The sequence below is a fragment of the Drosophila rhopaloa genome, unplaced genomic scaffold (assembly GCF_018152115.1).
Source record: "Drosophila rhopaloa isolate 14029-0021.01 unplaced genomic scaffold, ASM1815211v1 contig_3, whole genome shotgun sequence".
Taxonomy (NCBI): Eukaryota; Metazoa; Arthropoda; class Insecta; order Diptera; family Drosophilidae; genus Drosophila; species Drosophila rhopaloa.
The window spans coordinates 20,855,858-20,871,576 of NW_025335123.1; the positions used below are offsets into that span (position 1 = coordinate 20,855,858).

The 15,719-nt window shown below is 38.6% G+C and overlaps 1 protein-coding gene across 1 annotated transcript; it reads right to left on the minus strand.

Annotated features, from left to right (window-relative positions):
- Positions 1-1,039: 1,039 nt before the first annotated feature.
- LOC108046065 (fibrinogen-like protein 1) lies at positions 1,040-2,462 on the minus strand. Its single transcript, XM_017125618.1, has 3 exons — positions 2,131-2,462; positions 1,227-1,924; positions 1,040-1,166 (listed from the first exon to the last, which is right to left on the minus strand). Exons 1-3 carry the CDS (start codon positions 2,458-2,460, stop codon positions 1,040-1,042), a joined length of 1,155 nt encoding a protein of 384 aa, XP_016981107.1. The 5' UTR covers positions 2,461-2,462.
- Between the last annotated feature and the right edge of the window lie 13,257 nt (positions 2,463-15,719).

The window sequence follows — 15,719 nt, forward strand, 5'->3', positions numbered from 1 at the left end:
ATAGGGTATTATAATTTTAGTCAAATGTTTGCAACGCAGTGAAGGAGACATTTGCGACCCTATAAAGTATATATATTCTTGATCAGCATCACCAGGAGAGTCGATCTAGCCATGTCCGTCTGTCCGTCCTTTTCTACGCAAACTGGTCCCTAGCTTGCCGAAACTGCTTAATTTCTTGTGTAATTTATTTTTGATTAGCGAATAACTGCACCTTTTTTGTATAAGGTATAAGGTCGGAAATGTATGGCATTGCAAACTTCTGACCTATATTATAATATAACCTAGGTATAAAAGGCGAACACTTATCGCACTCGTTTCGTACTTTATAGCTATCTGCTAATCTCAAACCGCAGAATGATCTTCAGATGCTACTGAAAGTGCTTATCGGTGCGCAAGTATGTTTGTAGACACCGTCTCTCGATATTCGAATTGATTTCGGGAATCACATTCAACATCAGAGCAGAAGTGCAATCGTTGCCTTGACTTTGCCCCTTGGGTAGCAACCACCTCCAATGTGCGGATTCAAGAATAATATTGTCTTCAGGCTGGAAAGTACCCTTATCCAGATCATTTTCCCAAATTCCCTTACATACACATCAAATTGACTTAATATAAACTTTTTAAATAAGCAATTAATTAATAATGGTAGACGGCATCCGAATAAAAAGTAAAGCGAAAACTTGCATAGTCCCCATCGGTTATATAGGGAGTGTCGTTAAATGAATGTTTCCCGGAATCCGGATTCAAGATTCCGTATTCAGGATTCCGAATTCCGGCGGATTGGAAGCAAGAACGCACTTACAGATTCCTGTAAACCCAAATTGAGTAAAATCTTCAAATAGCTTACCAACCATCTCCACTTATCCGTATTTATGTTCCTAAAATACGCAGATCAACTGTAAAATAATCTCTATCACTTTATCAAATCTCCCATTTCATCAAATAAAATTAAATTAATACCAGACAGCATTAGGAGTACAGGGTAGATTTAGTATTTTTTTTATTTATATTCAAATATTTCATACTCAAACAGTGCGACTTATAAGGACTTGGGCCTTATCATCATTTCGACAAAGGTAAGTGATTCATACCAATATATATTCCATGAGTTCCAATGAATTCCGCCACGACCTTTGCCATCTTTGAAGTATTTTCCATTGAGCATACTGTAATTTTAAGTGATTATAGTAAGAAGATTAAATAAGAGCATAAATAAACAGATATACCTATGTGGACAGTATTTGTGCCACCATGCACCATCTCTAAAGGCACAATTGAAATCAAAGATATTGCCATTATCCCGATCAAATGTGGAAAACTTTTGGTTCTTACTGTATGTAAGGGAGTCTCCGGCTTCACCAGAATATTTCCCTAGATTCTTCAACTTGTAGTTTTCCTTCTCACTCCCAATCTTAAAGTCATCATAACGAGCGTAGCTGGTGGATCCATTAACCATCCCAAGTTTAATGTAGAGTTCGTGGGGTCGTGCCTCAGTCATCCGATGCAATTTTTCCAGCCCGATGAAGAATTCTCCACTGACATTCCCAAATCCAGATTTATAGTCATTCCAGGTTCTATTGAAGTTCACGGATCCGTCAATGCGTCTCTGAATTACAGTCCAACCACGTGGAGACGATGCACATGACACCTTAAATGGTTCCATTTCCCTGAGTTTTATTTGGTATTCCGAAAGCTGACTAGATAGTTCTGATTTTGTGTTCTCAAGCGCTTGAATTTGAGTCGTAAGGGTCGAGATTTGTTCATCTCTATTTTTAAGGTCCTCCTCTTTCACTTTTAAAATGTCTTCTTTGCTTTTGGTTTGACCTTCGGATATTTTTAGCTTATTCTGCAAGTCTTTTATAGTATCTTTCAAAGTATTTACTTGACTTTTATGTTCATCGTTGGCATCGGCTGTGATTTGTATCTGTAACATAGAACATGCGATAAACAAAATGATTGCATTCGTTTTAAATTTAAAATAACAAATTTGGATTTGTTAGATTTAATTTTCTAAAAACTGTTATAATTGTGTTTTTTATACATTAAATTTACCTATCCGATGGGATTTGTAAAATTTCTATTTGTCTGTCGTCGGAATGTCTGTCTGTATGTCTGCTATCAGTAACTCACCGTCCTAAGTCCCTCCATTCTGTCCAATCTCGCATCCAGCTTGGTCTGCAGAGCCTGAATTGAATTCGCGAAGTCTTCTTTTGTGATGAGTTCCTGCTTGAGTCTCGAATCGAATCCGGCCTTCAGCCCAGCCTCGATTTCATCCAACCTTTTTCGGATATTGCGGGAATGGTCGAAAAGCGGGTTGAGTGCGGCCAGGCAAAAGGAGCCACACTGTCTTGGTTCATCTTGGAGAACACAGAACGACTGATCCTTTGAATTGAACCCAATTCCTCCTTGTACACTTGGAAAAATTAATAAGCCTAACAAATAGGATAATTGCCTCAGCATCTTAGGATGTTCCATCTACTCTAATCGAATTTATAAAGTATACTAAAATGTAGCTATAAGTTGAAGAAGCAACGAAGCCTAAAATATTGCTGATAAGTCCCGTGAACGTTCATATTCCGGATGTATGGCACATGGCCTTCCTAATCTCTAATCCGTTGTCCAAAAATCGGAAGAAACCAGATCGCCTAATATGTTTACTTATGTATGGATTACAATATATTAGAAATGAGCTAATTTTCTTATCGCTTACTTGCGATTTATTTTTTCTTAATCATTTAGAAACCAAAAAACAGCGGGATAGGTGCATAGTTCATATGTTTAAAAACACAGTTTTGAAGGTTTTTTATTGAAACTTTGACAAAACAAGATACACAGCCAAAAAAATGAATTTTGGCTGCTGAGAACCTATACAATTAATTCCTGGTTGATTTGGTCAAATTAATTTTTTTCGCATTTTTTATAAGGGCTTACCCCATGATTTTTTTTTCGAAAATTGGTAATAAACACTCGATGGAAATTTGTATGACGAGTTCAACGAAATATGACACCTCTACTTCCGAAAAAATTTCCAAGGGATATGATAAAAAAAAACCAAAACTTGACTAGATTTTTTGGTAAAATAAAAGGCCCACTTTCAAAGTGTTTTTTGCTGTTAGTTAGTCAAAATTTAATTTTTATACCCTTTCAGAGGGTATTATAATTTCAGTCAAAAGTTTGCAACGCAGTGATGAAGACATTATATATTCTTGATCAGCATCACCAGGACAGTGGATTTAGCCATGTCCGTCTGTCCGTTTCTACGCAAACTAGTCCCTAAGTTTTAAAGCTATCTGCTTTCCCAAAAGTTGTCTATCTATTGCAGGTAGTATATAAGTCGGAACGAGCCGGATCGGGCGACTATATAAAATAGCTCCTATAGGAACAATTGGAAAAAATAATTTTAAAAAATTATAAATTTTTTTGTTTTGATTTTTTTTTTGTTCTTTGGGATTTGGTAATTTTTAAATATTATGGAGTTAAAATTTTAATTAAATTAAAATATCATATTGCTGCCATAGAAACGATGGGATAATGCAGCACAAAGTCGACACAGCTTCATTGTTTTTAATAATATAGGCATAGAAATCGAAACAGTCGTTTTGTAATAACTGCAAGGGTATATAAACTTCGGCTTGCCGAAGTTTGCCTTTTCTCTTAATTAATTTTATTAATTTAATAATTACAGAATAAGTTTAGAAAATAAAATCCGGATTTTACAAGATCACGCAAAGTTTTTCCGTAAATCTCAAAGGGTATTTCATCTTCAGCCTTTCTTGGTTCTCATGATTCTGATGTCAACTTTAAGGTTTTTGAATAATCAATAATGATCGATGGCTGTGTGATTAAATCTTCGGGTTTTTGAGTGGGTGTCTGAACTTGGGGGTTCAGTATCTGCGCCTCCATCTACCTTTTCCGTCTTGTTTTGGTCACCTTTGACCTCTGCCGCCCTGAATTCCTCTTTTTCTTTTTCTTCTGCCTTCGGGATCGCATCTTCCGGCCCCGTTTGACATTTTTATGATCGCCCTTTTCATGTTCTGGAATCTTTATTGTCTCTGGTTCTGTTTTTGGTCTCCCGTTCGCACACAATCCTTGATATTTTCATTAGTAATTAAATAAAATTTACAATAATTTCTGGTGCACCTACCGCCCTTTATTATACCCTTGCAGAGGGTATTATAATTTTGGTCAAAAGTGTGCAACGCAGTGAAGGAGACATCTCCGACCCTATAAAGTATATATATTCTTGATCAGGATCACCTCCTGAGTTGATATAGCCATGTCCGTCTGTCCGTCTGTCCGTCTGTCCGTCTGTCTGTCCGTCTGTCTGTCCGTCTGTCTGTCCGTCTGTCTGTTTCTACGCGAACTAGTCTCTCAGTTTTAAAGATATCGAATTGAAACTTTGCACACACCCTTCTTTCCTTTGCACGCAGTATATAAGTCGGAACGGCCGGGATCGGCCGACTATATCCTATAGCTGCCATATAACTGATTGATCGGAAATGCCATAACTCTGCTGTTTGTTAAGTTAGGAAGTTGGAATTTTATATGGGTTTTATATTTGGCCAATCAATCCGACCTACCAAATTTCATAAAGATCGGCCGACTATATCCTATAGCTGCCATATAACTGATTGATCGGAAATGCCATAACTTTGGTTTTTGTTAAGTTAGGAAGTTGGGATTTTCTATGGGTTCTATTTTTAACCAATCAATCCAACCTATCAAATTTCATAAGGATCGGCCGACTATATCCTATAGCTGCCATATAACTGAACGATTGGAAATGCCATAACTTTGGTGTTTTTAAAGTTAGGAAGTTGGGATTTTTTATGAGTATTAAGATTGCATCATATGAATAATTTTGGAGAATATAATTTACAGAATATTCTGCAAGGGTATATCAACTTCGGCTCCGCCCGAAGTTAGCTTTTCTTTCTTGTTTTTTCTTCACTTTTCCCTGGAATTTGGCTTTTCTCACACGCTTAACCCTCGTGTCTCCGGGGGGCTATTAAATGCCATCTTGTTGCCTCTTTCACTGTTTATTGTTGTTGTTACAACACACCTAGCGAAAGAGACAGGTAGTTGGCTCGAGAAAGAGAGGGGCGATGGCGATAGCATTTGAAATCTCATTTCTCGTTCAGTTTCCGCAGCAGTTAAAAATAATGACAATTAAAATCTGGGAATCCGGCAGCGAAAGAGGAAGCCAAGATCTGCTTAGGCATAATTTTGATGAAATATTATTTCAAAATATATTGAAAGGCCGGAGAGGAGTTTGAGTTCTGCTTGAAATACACTTGAATGGAGAAAAACTCGATACATGTGGCATCGCATAACAGAAGACTCAAAAACCAATTTGAAAAGAAAGCATTAAAAAAACAAATTAATTCACACAAGAATGTGTAATGCTAAAATACATGCCTATTTGCTTCAAAATAAATACATTTTATGGAAAATAAAGTTTAATATTTCTGTAATTTTAGTATAACGAAAAAAAATGGTATAAATTTTATTAATATAAATTAATTAAAGTCCACCATTATTTCGTTGTTTGCATATTTATTATTTTGTTTTATTTGAAAAATCAAGAACCAGAAAAAAATATGAAACAAATCACGTTTGTTATTCAATTCATTTTAATTTGAAAGTGTTAGTTAGACCTTTGTTACAATGTTCTCCCCGGCCATCCATCAAAACATAAATGTTTCTGTTTCTGTTGGCCGCATTCCACAAACTCTCCGATTCTCCATTTCTCTGGCTCTGTTCACAGTCAATTGGCAACCTTGTCCCGCTTGAGAATGGGCCCTCGAATGGATCTCGTTGGCAGCAGTAAAAGTTATAACATTTCTGCATAATTTGTAGGCCAGAGAACTGGGAGAGTGGGTTGTTCTGACGAATCGCTGCTCCGGAAACTGCAACAGCAACAGCAGCAGCAACCTTGGCCAAAAACCAAGTCAGTGGCGTGTGGGAAAAGATACTAAAGTATCTGCGTATCTGCCGGGTGTATCTTTAAGCTGTGGGATCTGTGGCCTGGCTAATTGCAGTTGCAGATTTCTGCCCATCGCCGGGGTGTCAATTAAATTCACTCGCAGTCGGGAGGTGCAACATCGTGGCAGCAGCAGCAGCAGCAACAACAGCAGCAGCAACAACAGCAACAGCAGCAACATTGCAGCTACGACAGCAACACATCTGCAGCACAGCTGCTCCTCAAAGTTCGCCTGAGGTCACACTGAGAAAAAATATAAGAAAAGAGCAAAAAAAAAATATAAGGGAGCAGTGCGACAAGTGCAATGATGGCATCCCGTCAATGCACTTTATACCATTTAGTTTTCCATTACAACATTTTCCTTGGCTCTCATTTTTCCAGTATTTTTTGCTCCGCTTTGCGATGGGAAAAAATGCAGACCAGCGACAATTTGTAATGCGATTAATGCGGCTGATTAAGTTTTGGCTTTCAAAGAATAGTAACAGCCAGCACAGTGGGCTTAAGAGGTCGCAAATAGATTACAGAACTCCCAACTCGTTAAGAAACGAATGAATTGTTAAATAAAATTAAATGCATAGCGCAGATAAATGGTTTCAACAAGTTTTTCAAATAGATGAATCGGTATAAACTGCTATAATAGTTTATTTATTTTGTTACAAATAAAGTGAATATTTCAGTTTTGCAATTGGTTTGATATTCGAGTATCTTTTACGATAAAGAAATGAACGATAAATATATATAGATCCGGTTCCAATCCGAGAAATCTCCCAATTAAAAACCGTTCTTCCTGAAAAGCCCCTCTTAAAAATAGAATTCCCGCAGAAAATGATTCGATATTGCGGTAGATAATATCGCTCGATTTCGTACGATTCCCCCCAGATATACTCGAAACACTGGAACCCGAGACAGCTGCGGCTCACACAAATCAGGGAATGAAAATAAAAACGAGACCGAAGCGGGGTAAAAAATGCAAGAAAAAAGGAGAAATAATATTGGGGGAAGTCGGGAGAGTGGAAAAAATCGAGTGCAAACGCACGAACCGCATTCGTAGCTGGATTTTCTGGAGGCCCCCGCACCCCAGAAGTTGCTGGCGGGCCGGGATGATGTTGCTGCTGGGTAGATGTTGCTGCTGTGGTGCAATGTGCTGCATTTCCGGTAGCTCAGGATCGACAGGCCTTCCTCTTCTCTCGGTGCGTGTCTTTCACTGGTGCGTGTGTCTCACTTCTCTCCGATTTCCCCCATCCCCGATTCCCCGACTCCCCGACCGCTTCTTCTCCGATTCTCCGATTCTCAAACCCTCAATCCCATTCAGAGCAGTCCGGAGACGGAGACGACGTGCCTGTTGGGCCCTGCAATTGATTTCTTTGAATTTTTTCGCTCGTTTGTTTTGCAGTTGGTCCTTACTCTTCTGGTGATATAAATTTACTACACGGCGAGAAAAAGTTTCAAGCTAAAGCAACAATCTTGACAAGCTAATAAACATTGTTCACATGTAAGAAGCTGGCTAACTCTTTAGCTTGATTATTAAAATTGATTAAATCTTGTGGAATACTAACATACATTTTATAAAATATTTCCGCGAAGTCTTTACTTTCTTCTTGTGACTTAAAATGTTCTTAAGACCGTCTAAAATATATATTTCTTAATTATTATATTCTCAAACGGATGTTTGGACTAGCGTTTATGTATTTCTCAATCAATTGATAAAAGTATTTTAGTATTTAATATTTTCCTTATCCTTTTTATTTTATTTTTATCAACATTACATTTCTTTCAATGTATTTCGGCCGTGTGTTTATTGCTGTTTTCTTGTCTAGTTTTGTGTGAAGTCATTTTGTACCTGTGGCCAGGTAATGGGTAATGTGCAACCCCCTCCCGTGGCGAAGGTAAATATTTCTAGTCTTATTTTCTGACCCTGGGACCTTGGCGACACGGCTTCCTGTGAGCCGGAATCGGAATGCGTCGGTGATCCTGTGAAAACTAGACACACCACACCCAAGTGCAATTAACAAACAGAAGTGAGGCTGCCGTTTCGGGATTAGAAGTAGAACTCAGACGTGTGCAGTTCGGGGATATTCGGGATTGGGAGTGTCGGGATGGGATCTGCGAGATCTGCGGGTCTTTAGCGTGTCATTGTCAGTTTCCCACACGAACGTCGGGAATCATAATTTGCCTTCATCTATAATTTGTGAACGAGACAAGACGGTAGGACTGGTATTTGTATTGGTATCGGATTGCCTGTGCGTGTGCGACCTTCTGCCGGCAATTAATGTGTCCACTTCTCGAAGGAGTTGCCCTCCTCCGCCCGCCGCCGTCGCTTACCTGTTCATAATTCTCACCTCAACTCTTTGCGCCTCATTATGGAAACAAGTCGGGAACCACAAATCAAAGGCATCCCAGCCGACCCAGAAAAAACAAGAGCGCTGCTGCCGAAGAAGGTAAAAAAAAAGGGAAACGAGGCCTAAGTATTTATAATAATATAATAACCTTCGATTTTTCTCCATAGTCTGACCATCCTTTTCCAAAGATTGTTTTCGCTTAAACAAAGAATAATTATTTTTAAATCAATACGGCAGCACCAATTAAATCAAGATTAATTTTGGACTATTCATACTCCAAACTGGTAATTAACCAACCATTATTTTATAATATGCATTATTCGCTTCTTTTGGCTGGATAACTATATCAATTGCGAGGAACACAACTGAACTGAAAATTCAATAAATTAATTTGGAATCTCATTTTTTGGGCTTTGGTTATTGCTTTGTGCAATCGTATTTCATTTCATCACATAGTGATGAATGCCGCAAAGTGCAATCATTTTGTCAAGCATATATATTTCTAGAAAGGATATTTTTGGCATTTTAGTCGCAGCGTTTTTTTATACCCTTGCAGAGGGTATTATAATTTCAGTCAAAAGTTTGCAACGCAGTGAAGGAGACATTTCCGACCCTATAAAGTATATATATTCTTGATCAGCATCACCAGGAGAGTCGATCTAGCCATGTCCGTCTGTCCGTCTGTCCGTCCGTCCGTTTCTACGCAAACTAGTCCCTCAGTTTTAAAGCTATCTGCTTGAAACTTTCCCAAAAGTTGTCTTTCTATTGCAGGTAGTATATAAGTCGGAACGAGCCGGATCGGGCCACTATATCATATAGCTGCCATATAACTGAACGATCGGAAATGCCATAACTTTGGTGTTTTTAAGGTTAGGAAGTTGGGATTTTCTATGAGTCTTATTTTTGGCCAATCAATGCGACCTACCAAATTTCATAAGGATCGGCGGACTATATCCTATAGCTGCCATATAACTGAACGATTGGAAATGCCATAACTTTGGTGTTTTTAAAGTTAGGAAGTTGAGACTTTTTATGAGTATTAAGAATACACCATATGAATAATTTTGAAGAATATAATTTACAGAATATTCTGCAAGGGTATATCAACTTCGGCTCCGTCCGAAGTTAGCTTTCCTTTCTTGTTTTATGTTTAATTAATTTTTATTTTTGCTTAATCATTCGAAAACCAAAACACAACATTTTTATGCAAATGCCGTGTAATGTGACAATGAGGTCAGCGATTGGTCCACAAAAACAAGTAGGGGTTGCGGATGGATTATGATTTGTTGGAATGCGTTGCAAATTTTCACTTTATGGCTGAATTTTCCGCAAAATTTGTGCAGCATTTGGTCAATAATTTTACCATTTGAGGGTTTATAATTTGCAACTTTTCCAACGTTTGGAAGGGGGGCGATGGTATTTTAGCAATTTTTCACAATAAATTTAATCGACCAGGTTGCAATTTTCAGTTTTCATGGTAGACAGAAAAATTTGGCGAAATTGGAGCTCTCGTATGGGATTATACAGTTTAATTAAAGTATCACCAAAAGCTCATCGTTTCACGGTTTTCAAAAATATGCGTGGACAGTTTTAGTTTTATTTGGATAAGATATTTTTTTCGCTTGCTAACTTAAATTCATTTATGTTTTAAAAATAAGACCTTAAGGTGTGACCATCTCCCAAAATAAACCACTAATATTTTGGGAGATGGTCACACCTTTAAGTTCTTATTTTTAAAACATAAGAACACATAAGGATTCCAAAGTTGAATTAATACATCTATTGATTTAGTTATTGCTCCTAGTTCTTGAGTTATGTCTTACTTTAATAGCGTGTACAATTTCTTAAAAATAATGTTTCTTTTAAATGTGACCAGAGCAGGCAAATTTATGGATTATTGACCAAACCAATCGGTTTCGCATAGGCTAATGTCTGCCACGTGCTGGAGCATTTGAGGGTTAACTCAATGAATGAATGACTAACTGATTGACTGGCGACCAGTTCCCCCAGGAAAGTTGCATAATTCCGTCCTTATCAAACGCTGAGCCCAAAAAGCAAGGGAAAAAGGGACACTTTTCGGTTGGCTGACTCACGGACCATGGACAATGGACAATGGACAATGTATCGAAGGGGGTCGCGTGCCAGGGCGCAGGTGCACTGATTACCGCCTGAGTCACCTGCCCCCGCAAAAGCAGATCCCTTCCAAGGCATTTGTCAACGTCACAACTCTGCTCCTTGACTTCGGGGGTGGACTGTCCTGGCCCGGGTCCTTTGCGTTTGCTTTTGCCTCTGCTTTTCCCGTGTCCTTGTTGCCTTTTCCGTGCTGCCTTTTTCTGCATCATTCACTTCCGGTCCGTGGCTGCAACGTGACTCATTTGGCCCGCCGTCGGGGGAAACCGCTTTGCGTCGCCGTACCCTGCGTTGCCAGGGGTATTCCAAATTTACCCCATTTTCTGGCTCTGCCCCGTCAAACGATTTGATTAAAGTCGCCAAGGTGCAACCTTTAAACATGGATTGATTTGGGAAACGTAAGTCAATCTAATCTTGTTCTTAAACTATATTTTTCTTTGCTTTTTTTGAGTTTTGGCTGGTAAGCAATTGACTTGTTTTGTAACTAAAGCGTACCTGAAATGATAAACTAAGTCTCTGCAATGCATACTGGCCTTAAAGTAACTTATTTGTTTTTTCCAGAATTTTTCAATGTTTTTAAATAAGGGTATTTTCAAAGCCGTTAAAAAAAACGCGGTAACAAACTCTCCCTTATTTGTGCGCTGCCTTCTAACAAACTGTCGATTGTCCAAATGCTAATTGGCCACGCCTATGAGCCGCCCACAAGCTTATGGCAACATCCCACCCACCTGGAAAACCACCAGAGCAGCACCACCGTCAGCAGCTTCAGCACCACTGGCAGCACCACTGGGGAAAGTCTGCAAGTCAGTCAAGGCTCTTGAAAGTTCGAGCCGCATGTCACATGGGTTTGTTGCCCCAATCCAGGCTGCACTGTACTACACAGAATTAAAATCGTAGCGATGTTACTTTAAGGATGCTTCAATTAGAGGTTGTTATAATACAGATACTATCAATTTAGTTAAATTATAAAAATAAAAATGATTATAGTCGTTTCATTTTAGTTTACCAATTTCGAATTAATACTACATATAGGTATATAATATCAGTACGATATAAAGTGCATGTACTTGTGAGAATCCTTCTTGACTTCTCCAGATTTTAAATAAAAAGCATATAATAATTATTATTTACAGGTATATTTTCTTAAACATTTTTGAGAGTAGACAGTGAATTACGGGCAGAATTACCTGTTGTGCCAGGGTATTAATAAGAATATACACGACTGTGTATCGCGAAGATGTAGCTCAGTGTCGCAGGATGTGGGGATGCCTGCAGGATGCCAGGATGTGGCGGATGGCAAAAATGCAAAGTACGCTTGATTTACAGTCATTAAAAGGGGTCTCCTCCGCGTGGCAACCCCATCAGCGTCATCATTGTCATCATCGTCATCATCATCATCACCTCCATCGTCATCTTGGCTTCTTTGGCAAATTGTGCTAGACAGGATCGTCGGGTTTTGTGGTAGGCACTCTCACATTTGCCTGGCGGTGGTATTTTAATTGGCAGCCAGGACGAGGAAAACATCGGCAGGAATTCGCCAAAGACGGAAGCGCATATCCTTCTGCATACCGTTGCATGTCCTCGGGTGTGTGTGTGTGTGTGTGTATGTGTGTGTTTTCCCATAATCCGCCCATCAACCCTTCAACCCAACAATCCATCCACCCACCCACAGAATTCCCCTTGTTTTCTGCTTTTTTCGTCCTTTCAGTCGTAGTATTTAGCCGGAGCGCGAATGAATGAAGTGCCGAGTTCATTCATAAAATAAATCACAGACGAGCGGCGAGTAAGGCGAGTTCTCTCAATGAAATGGATTAGTCAGCAGCTGGAAAAGCGGGGAAAGCGGGCAGGGCGAGTGGGTGGAAAAGTGCAGGCTGGGGAACAAAAGCCAAGACCAAAGCAGGAAGTCGTAGCCAGAACAAGGACAATGGGGAGCAGGCACCAGGACACAGGACAGGACCAAGACGTGGTCTCATTAGCGATGCCCCAGACTGACTCTCAGCTGAGTGGATCCCACCCACGATTACAGGACCTCACCTTTCCCAAAGTTATGCCAAGCGAATCGAAGGACCAGGGACAACCATTTGCAAATCAACCACCACTAAAAACATCAAAAACTACCTTTTCTCAAAGCAATACACCACAATCGTTTGCTTCCATATTTACATAAAGATTTAATACAATTTTTGGACCCAATTGTTTCATGTTTAACTTGCAAATATAACTTATAAATGTGCAAAGAGCTATTAAGTTATTTTAAACTTTTGTTTTTTCAGATTTAAGGAAATATATTTATGTTAAACAACTGAAACAATATATCCTTTAATACCAGGAATTTATATTTTTAAGGCACTTATCAAATCTATTGGCCTTATTTTATTCAAAGCAAATGTGCATTTTGTGTAACCAAATGTTGCTATAGAGTATATACTGTTTCGTTTATTTCGAATTCTTTTTTGAGTCCATTTCACATTTATATAAACTCTTTTTGTTCTGTCTGCCTCATCTGCGACAAGGAAAAAACGAGTTTCATCTATTTGCCAGGGCGAAATGTTGGTACACTCTATTGACAGTTCACTGCACGACACTTGACTGTTTGAGTTGGCATTCAAAACAACTCACACAGATACGCACGCACACAGGCGCAAAGTGCAAGCACAGATACACGGACACATTGAAGCGAACTGAGCCCAACTGCAGCAACACTTTTTAAACAAATACAAACAACAGCCGACAGCCACCGCACTTTCTTCTTCCTTTCACAAAAAAAAAGTGGATAGGGAACGTGGCGGAGGGGAGGGGGAGGGGGTTTAAGGGGGTCCAAAGGGGGCTAACACGTCGCTTTGAACAATGCAAGTTAATTAAAGTGCAATTAAACACAGCCAGACCCACCGACAGCTGGACAAAGTCAAGATGCAGATGCGGCCAAAGCGACGAGGTCAACTGTAAAGGAAAAGATACAAAAAACCTGGGAAAAGTGCGGAAAAGCGGAGAATGATTTGGATAAAGCTAGTTGAAAAAAGAAACCCGCCAGAAATATCTTGATTATTATCAAATTCATTAAAAATGTCACAAGCTTCAACATTAAGAAAAATAATAATGTATCGGTTAAAAAATGGATAAATGAATTCTTAGCTAAATGGTTGGGAATTATCAAAATATAATCAGAATTACTTGTATAATAATTAATTAATAATTAAAATAATATAAGGAATAATTAAAATAATATAAGGAAGTAAGCATTAAATAATTTAGTTTTATCTGGGATAGCTAAATACAAGCTATCAATTTTATATTAATTTTGAATTTGTTAGTAATTCCATAAATAAATAAACATACTTAAAACTAAAAACTCGACAGAAACGATTACATAGTTTTCAAGATCCATTTTTTGCCCTGTTGAATGTTATTCAATTGTAAAGAAAATGAATTCTATGTTAAATTATAAATATCACTCACTTATTATTAAATTTTCAAACCCATACTTATTTTACTCATTCCAGTGAAATTTAACTAATTACGTAATTTCCACAATAAAATCCTAGAGTTGGGCCAACAGATTTCGCTCGCAAGTAACTTCTGTCCTAACTCCTTTTATCCTTCTTTTTGCGAGTTGAGTGGCAAAACCAAAGACACATTCTACCACAGAAGTTGACCGCAGAAACTTGACCGGCTGCAAAGAATGGGGGCTCTTTCTTCCTGCGAAACCTCAAACCTTAGTTGGAAATTATTCTGACCCAACTTCTGCCAGTTGTTTGTAATTATTTATGGCACCTTCAGGAAGCCTTCCTATTTGTGTGTTAACACTTTTGCAAGAATCCCGAAAACTTTTGGGCCAAAAAACTGAAATCTCCAAGGATGCAGACTGGAAAAATAAGGCGAATTCGGTTGTCTGACAGGTGCATGCGTCATCATTGCATCATTGCTGTGTGCAAAGGCCAAAGTTGCAAATAATTTCGGGTTTGTCCCGGCTCGGTTCGCAAAAGTTGCCCAAACAACCTGAGCCCCCCGAAATATCAAACGGTGGAAAATCGAAGAGGGAAAAAAAACAAAAAAAAACAAAAATGAAAATGAAAATGAAAAACTGGGTAATTGGGAGTGGCAACACGCCCCCGTCGACCAACTGCCATGGCAATTACACGCCTCTGACAGGAGAGGTGCACACAAATTAGCCAAAAAGCCACCAAGACAGCCAAAACAAAGCCAAAAGCGAGCGAATAAAATACGGGAAAACGCAGACAATACGATGGCTGAAGGCCCGAAACCGAAAACCCAAAATAAAGCCCGAAAGTCGGCCGAAAAGATCCCCAAATGTGGAAAATTGAGGTTGGGCCCGTGGGCCGTGGTTTGAATTTTCTGAAAACAAATACAATTCATCATTCGAGCAGCTTAAAAAATATTCCAAATAAATTGTAAGCTAAATTACATTAAATAAATGATTTTTACATCTGTGGAAATATGCAGCATGAGTATAAGAAAGTAAAAAAAATATGGGATTCAAAAGTATAATAAAATTAGTTATCTATCATTCAAAACCTTATCTTAAAATGCTAGCTTACTATAATCCAACATCATAATAAAATGTATAACAAATCTAATTTGTTTCTATTAAATTTTCTTGAAACAATCTAATTGCTAAACATTATGTTTCATTGTATATGAGTCCCGAATGCTCTTATTGAGTTAAATATATTTTCCTTCATTAGCATCTGCCTGGCATTCAATTAAAGTTAGCCACTGTGCCTGCCGTTTTAGTTGCAGTTGGTTGCAGTTAGCCACTGCGGTTGCTGGCTTTTAGTTTTTAGCCAAATAAACCAGTTTCAGCGCCAAACTTTCAATTTCGAAACGCCACCGAAAAAAGGTTAAATGTGAGCGGTCTTTGTTGGGGTTTTTCAGGGGGTTCGACGCTCGGCTTCAGTTTCAGTTTCGGTTTCAGTTTCAGTTTCGGTTTCTGGGTAATGTCTTCGGCGGGCCTGACAAGCCGCTGATAAGAACGATTTCTGGGTTGGGTTCGCACTGGGTTTTTCTCTTTTTTCCGGGCTGTCTTCTGTCTTCCGATAAGATTTGCCTTTTTGGGTTGAGCATAACAAATGATGGTGCAGTGTGTTTCGCTTTTTCTTGGGATATTATACCACCGGGTTTGGCCGAGCAGGAGTTGAAAAAAAGCCTAGTACAAGAACATTTTTCTTCACCGTGATTTTAATACAATAAATAATAAGTTGGCTTACAAAAATATCTTTCTGATGAACTGTTTTTAAATTTATTGTATT